A 13,572-nucleotide genomic window follows, 5' to 3' on the forward strand; every position below is an offset into this window, starting at 1 on the left:
TTGTCTAGATCATTTTGAATGACCTTTGCTGCTGCAACAATGTTTGCCACTCCTCCTATTTTTGTGTCGTCTGCAAATTTAACAAGTTTGCTTACTATACCAGAAGCTAAATCATTAACGTAGATTAGGAATAGCAGAGGACCTAATACTGATCCCTGTGGTACTCCACTGGTTACCACACTCCATTCTGAGGTTTCTCCTCTAATCAGTACTTTCTGTTTTCTACATGTTAACAACTCCCTAATCCATGTACATGTGTTTCCTTGAATCCCTACTGCGTTCAGTTTGAGAATTAATCTTTTATGCGGGACTTTGTCAAAAGCTTTCTGGAAATCTACATAAACCATGTCACATGTTTTGCAATTATCCATTATCAATGTTGCATCCTCAAAAAAATCAAGCAGGTTAGTTAGGCACGATCTCCCTTTCCTAAAACCATGTTGACTGTCTCTCAGGATACTGTTACCATATAGGTAATTTTCCATTTTGGATCTTATTATAGTTTCCATAAGTTTGCATATAATAGAAGTTAGGTTTACTGGTCTGTAGTTACCTGGTTCAGTTTTGTTTCCCTTTTTGTGGATCAGTATTACGTTTGCAATTTTCCAGTCTGTCAGTACAACCCCTGTGTCAAGAGATTGTTGCATGATCTTGGTTAGCGGTTTGTAAATAACTTCTTTCATTTCATTGAGTACTATTGGAACGATCTCATCCGGCCCAGGGGATTTGTTTATTTTAAGAGCTCCTAGTCCCTTTAACATTTCTGCCTCGGTTATGCTAAAGTTATTTAAAACTGGATAGGAACTGGATGACATGTGGGGCATGTTGTCCGTATCCTCCTTTGTAAAAACTTGTGAAAAGTAATCATTTAATATATTTGCTATTTTGTTTTCTTCATTTTGCCATTTGTATCTCTTAAACATTTAACTTCCTCTTTGAATATTCTCTTGCTGTTGTAATATTGTAAAAACATTTTGGAACTGGTTTTAGCCCCCTTAGCATTTCTATTTCTTCCTGTTTGACTTGCGTTTGCAGTTCCATGTACTCTTTCTGTGTACTTTGTTTTTGGTCCCTTTTTAACGCTCTGTAAAGTGCCTTTTTTCGCTGAATATTTTTTTTAACTGATCTATTAAACCATTTTGGCAATTTAGTTTTACATTTAGATTTGTCTACTTTAGGGATGTAATTGTTTTGCGCCTCTAGTACTACATTTGTGAAGAACAGCCATCCTTTTTCTGTGGATGTTTTCTCTATTTTACTCCAATCTACTTCTGTTAGTCTCTGTTTCATACCTTCATAGTTTGCTTTTCTAAAATTGTAAACCTTAGCTTTAGTCATTACTTTTGGGGTTTTAAAAAGCACTTCAAATGAGACCATGTTGTGGTGTGAGCTTGCTAATGGTTCTCTGACCTCTGTTTTAGTTATTCTGACTTCGTTATTTGAAAAGACTAAATCGAGGCATGCCTCCCCTCTAGTTGGTGCCTTGACAAATTGTGCTAGGAAACAGTCATTTGTCATTTCCACCATTTCAATTTCATCCATCGTGCTCCCCATCGGGTTTTCCCATTTTATACGGTGGAAGTTGAAATCCCCCATTAGTATGGCTTCTCTTTTGCTACACATATTTCTAATGTCATTGTATAACAGATTATTTTGCTCCCCGTCTGAATCTGGCGGTCTATAGCATGCTCCTATTATTATGCCCTTTGAATTTTTGTCCGTTATTCTGACCCATATTTTTTTGGCTTTATTTTCTTTTGTCCCCATCACTCTCAGACAACCAAGTTTCTGTAACACCTATCACATCATAGTTACTTGTTAGTGCAGTAGCTTCAAGTTCTAAAATTTTGTTTCTGATACTTCTAGAGTTTAGATCAATAAATTTAATGGTTGTCTTACCTGAGTTGTTGTCCTTGTTTTGATGCGGTCTCCCTTCTGTTTTTTTGTTGATTTCTCCCCCCTTCCTTTCTAGTTTAAATGCTTCTGAACCTGCTCGAGGATCTTTTCTCCAAGTAGACTGGTTCCCTTTTTATTTAAGTGCAGTCCGTCCCGTCTATAGAGATAGTCCTTGTTGTAGAATGTGGTCCAATGATCAAGACAGGTGAATCCTTTCCGTGTGCACCACATCTTCAGCCATGCGTTTAGATTAATTATTTCCAGCTGTCCATATGGTCCTTTGCAAGGTGCTGGTAGTATACCAGAAAATACCACAGTTTTGCTCTTGTCTTAATTTCCTTCCTAGCTCTCTGAATTTGTTTTGCAGGGATTTTGGTCTGTCTCTTTCAATGTTGTTTGTACCAATGTGGACGACTACCACCGGGTCATCTCTTATTCATTCTAGGAGCCTGTCCACGTTCTCAGTGATGTGCTTGACCGAGGCTCCCGGAAGGCAGCACACTGTTGTAGTAAGGGGGTCCAAACTACGAATTGAACTTGCTGTGTTTCTCAATATGGAGTCCCCAACAATTATGACCTCCCTTCTTTTTGCTCTCTGGTCACCACTGTCAATAGGGTCCTGGATGTTGTTCCTTTCATCCTGTTGTTGTTGGTTTTGCTCATCAAAATTTGTTGGTTGTTTTGATTTCTGGTGGTTGTGTTTGACAAAGTTTCTTTTTTTCCCTGCTTCTGCCTACCTGAACCCAGCTATTGTGACCTTCTATCTCCCTGGTGGCTTTCATTCTGTTAGGGGTGGTGCAGACTTCCATGAATTGTGGGTGTGCCAGCTCCTCAAGATCCTGTTGCTGTCTCATTTCTTCCAGCTCCATTTCTAGCATACTTACTAGTTTATGCAAATCCTGGATCGCGTGGCACTTTACACGCACTTGGTTTAGCTCTGCTGGGTTTTCTCAGATTTCCCACATCATGCAGGTGTCACAGATTACTGGTGTGAAGACCATGTTGATGTTTTTTTTTTTAAGTTTAGTTTCTTCTGCAGCTGTCAACCTGCTTTCAAACTGCTTCTAAACTGCTCTGCACTTCTCCCACGCTGTCGCTTCCACTCGCTGTCGCTGGGAAGACTGCCTTGTTTAATAACTGCGTTGTTCTGCTGTGCTGTTGGCTCCTCCCCTCGCCCGTGTCTCAGAACGGTGCTGAATTTGAATCAGCTGCTCCGAGTTTCAGCTTGTTTGTTATCAGAAAAACATAGGCTGCTGTTTGACTTTGAGCTGCAGTGTTTCCCCAATTTCCTGTGTTTTCTGATTAAAGCAATTAAAGATGTAATTTCTCCTTACTGCTTCTAAACTGCTCTGCACCTTTCCACGCCTGTACTGAGGGATTTAGCTAGCTATCAATTATCTTATTAACCCCTTGGCCACATTTTACTAATCGACAATCACACATTCTCATAAGGTACTAAAACAATAACAAAACAACATGCTTTAATTACATAAAACAGTACATTTAAATAATAATACAACATACAAAATAATAAAAAACACAATATGCACAGGGGCAGGGTGTACCCGTCAAAGTGCTGAACATACGGCAATTTATATATTAATATCTATGCAGAGTTTTAAAATAGTTAACAGCAATGACACCAAACACTTTTTAAAACAAAATATAACAGGAATCTGATGCATAATTTTAGCGGGCAAGTCTAAAAGAAGAGATTTTTGACTGTGTGACCAACCTCATCTATACGAGCATCATCTAGCAAGTTTACATGGTTTATATGTCAATGCTGTCAACTATTTTTTAACTCTGCAGAGACATATATACAGTGCTTATAGAAAGTCTACACCCCCTTTCAAAATTTTCACCTTTTGTTGCCTTATATTCTGGAATTAAAATGCATTAAAATATTTTTTCATTTATCTACACATCCTACCCCACAACTTCCAACTTGGTTGGGTAAATGTCCAGACACCTTGTAATAGCAGTCCAAAATTAGCTCAGGTGTAACCAATTGCCTTCAAAATCACACACCAAGTTAAGTGGCCTCCACCTGTCTTAAATTGTAGTGATTCACATGATTTCCGGATGAATTCAGAATTCCTGTAGGTTCCCTCTGCTGGGTTGAAGGTTCCCTCTGCATTTCAAAGCAAAGACTCAACCATGAGCACCAAGGTTCTTTCAAAAGAACTCCGGGACAAAGTTGTTGAAAGGCACAGATCAGGGGATGGGTATAAAAAATATCAAAGGCCTTGACTATCCCTTGGAGCACGGTCCAGACGATTATTAAGAAGTGGAAGGTGTATGGTACCACCAAGACCCTGCCTAGATCAGGCCGTCCCTCCAAACTGGATGGCCAAGCAAGAAGGAGACTGATCAGAGAGGCTACCAAGAGGCCAATGGCAACTTTACAAGAGCTACAGACTTTTATGGCCAAGACTGGTCAAAGTGTGCATGTGACAACAATATCCCAAGCACTCCACAAATCTGGCCTGTATGGTAGGGTGGCAAGAAGGAAGCCATTACTCAAGAAAGCCCACCTTGAATCCCATTTGAAGTATGCAAAAAAACACTCATGAGATTCTGTGGCCATATGGTAAAAAGTTTTGTGGTCTGACGAAACTAAAATGGAACTTTTTGGCCTAAATGCAAAGTTTTATGTTTGGCACAAACCCTTCAGAGCACATCACCCAAAAAATACCATCCCTACTGTGAAGCATGGTGGTGGCAGCATCATGTTATGTTTCTCATCGGCAGGGACTGGGGCACTTGTCAGGATAGAAGGGAAAATGAATGAAGCAAAGTTCTTGAGGAAAACCTGCTGCCCTCTACAAGAAAGCTGAAACTGGGATGGAAGCACACAGCCAAAGCTACACTGGACTGGCTAAGGAGCAAAAAGGTAAATGCCCTTGAGTAGCCCAGTCAGAACCCCGACCTAAATCCAATCGAAAATTTGTGGCATGACTTGAAGAGTGCTGTCCATTAACGCTCCCCAAGGAACTTGACAGAGCTTGAACAGTTTTGTAAAGAAGAATGGTCAAATATTGCCAAATCTAGGTGTGCAAAGTTGGTAGAGACCTATCCCAACAGACTCACAGCTGTAATTGCTGCCAAAGGTGCTTCCACGAAGTATTAGCTCAGGGGGGTGGAGACTTATCCAATTATGATCTTTCAGTTTTGTATTTTTAATATAGATTTTTTTTTCTCAATAAAAACTTGTAGATAAGTGGAAAAAAATCCTAATTTAAATGCATGATGTATATATAATAACGCAAAAGCACATCAGATTATAAAATGTATACAACAGATATGGAACCTCCAATGTTAATGATAGTGGTTTACTGCTGGTAAGATCCGCAACACTTGCCACTAAATATCTTGTACTACATCTTATACACTGCACTGACTTTAGCCAAAAAAGAGATTTACATTAGTTCTCATTTGGATGATACCTGCAGCAAAACAGGTAATAATGGCTTGACTGACAATGTAATTTGTGGAGTATTTGTTACCTGCCTGTCCTGCAACTCAGTCATGTAATGTGAGAATTACTCCCAAAAGACAGCTTTGTGAGAAATGTGATACAATGTTATTAGAATGAAAACAAGCTATCAACCACAGTTAACCAAGCAGGATACAAAAGAGGAACAAAGCTTTCTACATAAGCACTTTAATTAATTTGATTACAAAATTCACAGATTTTGCATATTACCTTTTTTTTCTGTAAGCTACAAAATGTTAAAATAATTAGTCCAGAGAACTAACTACAATTCACTTGATAAAACATGTTTAAGTCGCAATAAAATAGTTTCAATCACATAAAAGTATTTTGCCTTATAAAACTTTACTACGGTAAAACATGGGTACCAGTGTATATACATCTTTACAACCTGTTTAGTTGTTTCAATTAAACCTATAATATTTAGTTAATATACACTAACCAAGTCAAAAATGAAAAGTGTTTTCTTTACCAAATGAATCCACATTGCAATACAATTTTTTTACAGATTATTTTTTTTTTTACATCCATGGGCAGGACGGCGGGATAGCTGCTCTCCCCATTAGATGAAGCCGAAAAAACAGGTGGAGGCTGGGAAGGAGACCAACTCTAGCATATAGCAGGAGAGTAATGCATTAAGGCTCGATATTAATCCCTTCCTATCTGATCACTGGACACATTGTTTATCGAAAGACCAATACAATAGCAGCTATTCGACTACCGACTTGTTTTGGTTTTGAAGTGCCTAAAATATGCTTAATGTTTAGGTGATTTGATATTAAAAGTTTCCTGCCCAGTTTGCTTAATTATTGCCGCCCTCACATTGTTTGCCGGCATAATTTTACTTTGGGTCAATAAATCACAATAAAATGCCAGCAGGTTACATACAGAGCTAATGAGTGACTTTTAGATCATTAAAATAACCCCACTGTGCTTCTTTTTTCACCGCTGTTTGTGCATTGTTAAGTTCAAACTTTATCCGTACCTTAAGACCAACTGTCTTTTATTTTTACTCGTCATATTTTGCAGCATTATAGCTAGTATAGTACACATCTCTTCCTGTGCATTTTGAAGAAGCTAAAATATTAAAATTACATTAAAATGATCCCACTGAGAGAACTGTCCCTGTATATATGTGAAATGAAATTAGATTATTACATTTTATTTGGCTAATGATGAATTGCAACATCCCACATGCAATACGTTCTAGGCCCTTCGTTTCAGCATGACAAATGCTAGGAGTCTAATTAAAGGTCCCAATACAGCAAGAGCACGGAATAAAAGACAGCATCAATTTCCCAGTGCCATAAATCAAGGAGGTGAAATAAAGTAGTACAAGCAACTGGCACATTTAGCAGTGGTTAGACAAAAATATATTTCCTGTGGGTCTTTTGGAAACTACAACAGTATGGTAGCAGCATGTTTATCAGATATGAAGTATGTCTTGTTCATGGCCCTTGCTCTCAGGAATGAAATGCTAAATGTGGATGTTCTAGCATGTGCACAGAAACCACATTTTATTTATTTACACTCATTTAAAAATATGATGTAGATCAAATACTATGTAACTCAACATGACTGGAATCTTTACTAAATGATTATGATCTATTTATGCATGTCTGGCACAGTATATTCATAACATGAAAGAAGGTCGTGGGTAGAATTTTACTTTCCTGGTACAATGACCTAGGAAGTCAAGTTTCAAAACTGCACATGTGATAACTACATTGCATGACAGATGATATTTATGGATTTTCTTTTTAGCTGTTGCAGTGAAGCCATTAACTGAAACTTCTAATTATATGCTCATTTATTTGTTTTACATTAGCTATAATCACTCTAAATAATATACTTTAAAAACAATAAGTAAAATATTCTTTCAGTTGCTAAACCGACTCATATCAGAATGCTCTGGTATTTTTTTTTTCTTTAAATGCAGAAAACAAGACAAACAAACAAACAAAAAAGAAAGCCATTAGTGCCAGTACATGTCATTTTGAATCATCTGCAAACACAGTAAGTGGCTTAAATTGTAGAATGTTTTTAACTGATTATAAGGTAAACAAATATAAATGAAAATGCTTATACAAATAAAAAGAATAAAGACAAAAACGTTCATTATTTTATTTTGAATTTACTTTTTTTCTGATTTCTAACAGCTGACTAATAAGAAACCATATTCGTTAAGCTTGTCAAGTATAATAAAACCAAAATAATTAAACAGTGTGAAAGAAAATATCTAAATGTATTCGTAATAATGACCAATACAGAACTCTAAAAATACAATAATGTTCAGCCAATGCCACAAATACTGTACAGTACCACATATACATTGGCACACACAATTTGGGTAATATTTGGAGATTATGAAACCATTTAAACAAATTTCATTGTGTGAATAATGCAATCAATATTTAGACACACAACAATTCATTTTACCCAGTTAGGGCAATACTGTAGGTATTTACTGAACAATTTAAGTTAATGAAGACACTGCACCAACAACCCTAAAAAGCGTATTAAGACCTCAGGTAATGTGATTTGTGTAATAATCTGTTATTAAATAATATGGTTAATAAAAAAAAAAAAACTAAAAAAAAAAACTATATTAAGATGATGATATACATAAAAGCAGATTACAGGACATGACTATGTGGAGAATTAATGACACATTATACTCAGTCAGTACATTTACAGTTTAAAAACCCAGTCTCATAATTAAGTTTGGTAATATAATTTTATCCTTATCACAGAGTAGAGAATCTAAAATGAGAACATCATTTAGCTTTTGATAAATCTGATGGTCATCACTGCATATGCTTCTATAAAAGGCATACAAATAATGTATGACCAGAAAATGAATGCACACCTAGTAAATGATGACTGATGAAGGGACTTGTACGAAGGCACAGTTTTGCTCATATTAGGAGTTTGCTTGCTTGCCTAAAGCTTACTTAAATGACATGTTCAGAATTAAATATGCTACAGTGCAAAGGTTGAAAGCATGGAAGGTTCAATCTTATCACCTCTATAATATCAGGACACAAATGCTCAGACTTCATTGACCTCTTACATTTTAGCATCCAAGTACTTCTTCCTTTCAAAAAATGTAATACAAAACAAAACCATTACATAAAATGTCATAAAATGAGAATTTCTGCTATATGTTTACCTCTGCAGGTGTCTCAACCTACAATAAATCCACAGTGGTCTGGCAATTATCTGCTGCTTACAGTTATTTTGCCTGCATTTCACACAAATGGTCCAAAATCTATGCTGTACATCTTTTGTGTTCAGCCAGTAGGCAATATTATTTTCAAAATGTTTCACTATACATGCCCTGAGCCTGAATATAATCTTTCTAAGATTTATGATACAGAGATGCTTCATAATAGAGGTGATTTTACTAAAAAGTCTTCCAGATTGTATGCTGTTTGTTTGCAAAAATATAATGGTATTTCTAGAATTAAAGTAAAACAAAACAAAACCAAAAAAAAAAATATCTAAGCAACCCTTATCATACATCTGCTTTATAGTCTCAGTGCCATCATTAAGACTTTATAAAAATAATAAATCATACATTTCCTACCATTGGTTTTATTTTTAATCCACTATACATAAATTACCCTTTCACTCAACAGGTTTTTCATTTTCCAGCACATACAAACAATCATTCTTGGTCAGATTAAAATAGCAGCAAAATTCCCAGTCGATATTGCTTGCCAGCACTTGGGTTAGCAGACTTTTTTTTTTTTTTTTTCCAAATTAAGACATGTGCGGTCTGTTCACTTCTGAAGATAAATCTCTTTGATGTAACTAAATCTCAAACTTAAACTGCAGTGCCCTGCAGCAAGCTTGTGATCATGATCAGGGAGGGATAATGCACTGGGACACTGATGAGGTGCCATATGCCCAGTCGCTGGTCATGTACATCGCTATGTTACAATTATACAGTACCTGTTTGAATAAAAAAGATGCAAGTTTAACAGATCTAATCTTTCCATCAACCAAGCCAGCTGGCTAAGAATACACACAGCATATGAGGCAGTTCAATCTTATCATGCAGGCTAAGCCAAGAAAGGGGTGTCTGAGAACAACGAGTTAGCAGAGTCAGATTCTGACTTTGTTTTGCTGTTCTTTAATATGCTTTCGGTCATGACCTGGTCAGCAGGAAGCAGCTTTATTTTTCCATTCTGGTCCTGCTTTGATTCTCTCCCTGGCTCCAGGAACACCACTCTTTTGCCGGTGGTGGCTTTTCTGTTGGGCTGGGTGTCACTGGACGGAGTGGTGCTTAGGTTGAATGAGTGAGCACTGCCGAGATTTGGTTTTCTTTTTGTTTTCCTTGTTCTGCAACAGCAACGGCAAGGGGTCAAGTAGAGATAGATGAGCACCAAAATAATACTGGCCACACAGGCTGCAAGTGTAGTGAAGGCAGTGCTGAATGTCTCATGAGACCGAGACCTGTCACTTGTGGAGTTACTCACTTTAATTGTGACCTCTATAGTTTCATTAAGCTTTCTTCTACTGTTGATGACAATGCACGTGTAGATTCCGGAGTCTTCTATTCGTGCATGGCTGACCTCCAGGCTTCCATTGACAAAAACATTCAGATTTTGACTGTGGTTGCCTGCCTGAACTAATTCTTGGCTGGGAGTCACCCAGAAAAAATTTCCATCAATTAGTTTGCTGTCACAGTGTACCACCAACCTGTCCCCAAAACTCACCTCATAAATCATTCCCAAAGAATGAAAAGAGCCATTGATGGTGCTGTTGGCGCAGTTCATAAAGCCTTCTGATTGAGATAACAGATTAATGGGCACTTTCAAATGAGGCTGAAAAAAACAGTTGTAATCACTTTTAAAATCTACGACGGGGCGGAATTGCCTCTTGTACCAGTACATTAGCATTGTGTACAATGTGCAGTCACAAGTAAATGGGTTACCATGAAGGTACAGCCCATGCTGTTGCCTGGCTGGCAGTGAAATAATCTTCTGAACAGGCACTTCTCTGAGAGAGTTTAACGACAGGTCCAACAATTCAAGATGGGAAAGACTCAGCTTTCCAACAAGGACTTCCAAGGGAAACTGGGTGATCAAGTTCCTGCTCAGGTACAGCTTCTGTAATGCATGCAGCCCTCCGAAGGCACCTGCCTTTATCTGGGCAATTGCATTGTTAAAAAGCAGCAACACCTCCAGCTCTGTCAGGTCTTGAAAAACCGTTTCACTCAAGCTGCTCAACTTATTGGACGACAGGTCTAGGTACCTTACATTAGGCGTGTTGCTGAACGCTCCGGTGGTGATGTGACTTATGGAATTGTGGCTGAGAATCAGTGTATTAAGTTTATCAAGAGGATTTGGAGCCCAGTCTGTATTGAGCCGAACTATCCTGTTATAGCTCACGTCCAGCCTGGAAATAAACTGGAAAACAATATGAGGCAAAGTAGGCAGCTTCTTGTTGCTGCAGGTTATAATGTCGCTGGCACAAATACAGTCAGTTGGACAGCTCTCAAATGCACTGCTGGTTAGACTTGTACAAAGCAGGAGTGCAAATAGTATGTTTTTGCATGCAGATCTGACACTGTAAGTGTAAGCAGAAGGCAGCAGCAGAAAATCTGAAAACATTCTGGCTTTTTCTTAACCGTTCAGGCAGTTCGAAGAATACAAGCAATCCTGTGGTACCCAATATTAAAAATGGATCAAACTGCGTAGATATAACCATTTCACATCCAGTCCTGATTCTCCTTCCTTAGTATAACGACTGAAAAGCAAGACAATGGAGTAGAAATTATTAGGACTTCCTGGTTATATTTGGAAAATATAACTTTGCTAGCAATACTGTAATACTGTGGTTTCCTGATTTTCAATATTTAGTATAGTTAATTCTCCTCTGCTTGCATTTTGAAAAATATATTCATGTTTTGGCAGTAATTTGCTGGTCAGCTTCCTCGTCATTTATTAATGACATAATCAGATAATGGCTTACTACTTATTGACGGTATCACAAGTCCTATGAATAAATGAGACATCATTTTTATAATTCATTTTTCATATAGGATTATTTTACTACAACTATTAATACAACTATGTAATTAATGTTACTATCCTTAACAAACCTATAAAATATAACTAAGCAAATAAACAAAACCTAGTTTATAAAATAAGTAATTTCTAATGTTTGCTTTACATAAAAGGAAAACACTATATATAAAATGCATTACATTTAGTATTACAATACCCATTAACAATATGTTTGATATAATAAGTCATTTCTAATGTTTGCTTTACATAAAAGGAACACACTATATATAAAATGCATTACATTTAGTATTACAATACCCATTAACAATATGTTTGATATAATAAGTCATTTCTAATGTTTGCTTTACATAAAAGGATCACACTATATATAAAATGCATTACATTTAGTATTACAATACCCATTAACAATATGTTTGATATAATAAGTCATTTCTAATGTTTGCTTTACATAAAAGGAACACACTATATATAAAATGCATTACATTTAGTATTACAATACCCATTAACAATATGTTTGATATAATAAGTCATTTCTAATGTTTGCTTTACATAAAAGGATCACACTATATATAAAATGCATTACATTTAGTATTACAATACCCATTAACAATATGTTTGATATAATAACAGGGTCAAGAAGAAGACAGCTTACCTCAGTATTTCAGTAAACAGATGATAGGAAAACATCCAGAAAGCAGACTCCGGCACCTTCTGAAAAAGTGATTTTCGCACTTCAAGGCTGACAGTTTGTAGCTAGAGCATCCTTAAAAAAAACAAAAAACAAAAAAACTTTTCTTTTTTCCCCCCCGTGGGACTTGCTAGAACACTCGTCTTCACGATGAGCCTTATGTACAACAACACCCAAAAAATAGACAGAAACAATTGCTCTTGACTTCTTTTTTCGAGATAGATCAAAAGCTTTGCTTTAGTAACCCCTTTTAATATTAATTCTAATAAACGAGGGGTGGAGCTAAAGATATTGGGCAGAACCTGATGCGCACCCGATGGATTGATTCGCAGATAGAACGTCATCGGCGATTCTCTTTGGTACTATATATATATATATATATATATAGATATATAGATATATATAGATATATATATATATATATATATATATATAGATAATTTTGCAATTTAATTATAATCCACGACGATGTACTACTGTGTACACGGCAAAGCTGTGTCAAGCAGAAAAAAAGGCTGGTGATGTGACTGGGCGTCATGCCCGCTTGAAGAAACACAGAGATAGGTACCAACCACGAGTTATCGCTTCAGTGTGATAATGGGAGGTCCCTGCTTGTCAAAAAATAAGTAGGGGCTAATTAACATGCTGCGTGGTGCCTGGGGGCCCAGCAACCGACCCTGTTGCTAAGATGCTAAGCTGTCATCGAGAGGAAAGTGTTCGGTTTCATTGCACAATCCAGGATCACTGGAGACAGCACAGGAAAACGCGTGTTTGTATAAGATACATGGTTAAATAGACTGCTTCATACTGACATCAGTTATGGTACTTTCTCATAGAACAATAGATAATCTAAAGTGAATAGGCTACAAAGAAACGAGTATAGTTTCTGTGCGTCACAAACATTCAGTAGACACCTCATTATTTGTTGAGTTGCCTTTATTGGGAATGCTTACACGCACAGACACGTCGCGTGATCTTCTGGTCTGTATTATGTCTGTGGCAGAACACTAGAACAGTAGAGCATGCCGCTCCAGTAAAAAAAAAACACCTTGTACTTACAAAAAGTTAAGAGCATTTCAACAGTGCAATCAGATTGTATGAGGATTTAAGTAATGAGTGGAAAAGTATAATAATACTATTTACATAATTATTACAGAATTCGCTGAAACTGCCATTACAGACCACGTTAAGTATTTTAAGGATTTTAAGAACAGTGTGTATAATAAATATGAACAGATGAAAAGTATATAAAAATAAACAAAACAAAATAAATAAAAAATCTGTAGCATATAGCCAGCACCTTGTAAATAACTACTTAAGAATATTATAAGTCACAGTCATAATCATTTACCCTGTGGATCAGATGATGGGGGTTATATTAAATGTGATGTATCTACAGTAATAATCCACATGTTATATCAATATCATCCACAGCATAATATAACACAGTTTGT

General features: G+C 36.7%; 1 protein-coding gene across 1 annotated transcript; it reads right to left on the bottom strand.

Moving 5' to 3' along the window:
* Positions 1–7,589: 7,589 nt before the first annotated feature.
* LOC121319990 (amphoterin-induced protein 2-like) lies at positions 7,590–12,424 on the bottom strand. The gene is made up of 2 exons (XM_041258035.1): positions 12,083–12,424; positions 7,590–11,149 (listed from the first exon to the last, which is right to left on the bottom strand). Exon 2 carries the CDS (start codon positions 11,011–11,013, stop codon positions 9,460–9,462), a length of 1,554 nt encoding a protein of 517 aa, XP_041113969.1. The 5' UTR covers positions 11,014–11,149; positions 12,083–12,424; the 3' UTR covers positions 7,590–9,459.
* Between the last annotated feature and the right edge of the window lie 1,148 nt (positions 12,425–13,572).

Source organism: Polyodon spathula, chromosome 8 (genome assembly GCF_017654505.1).
Source record: "Polyodon spathula isolate WHYD16114869_AA chromosome 8, ASM1765450v1, whole genome shotgun sequence".
NCBI classification, from domain to species: domain Eukaryota; kingdom Metazoa; phylum Chordata; class Actinopteri; order Acipenseriformes; family Polyodontidae; genus Polyodon; species Polyodon spathula.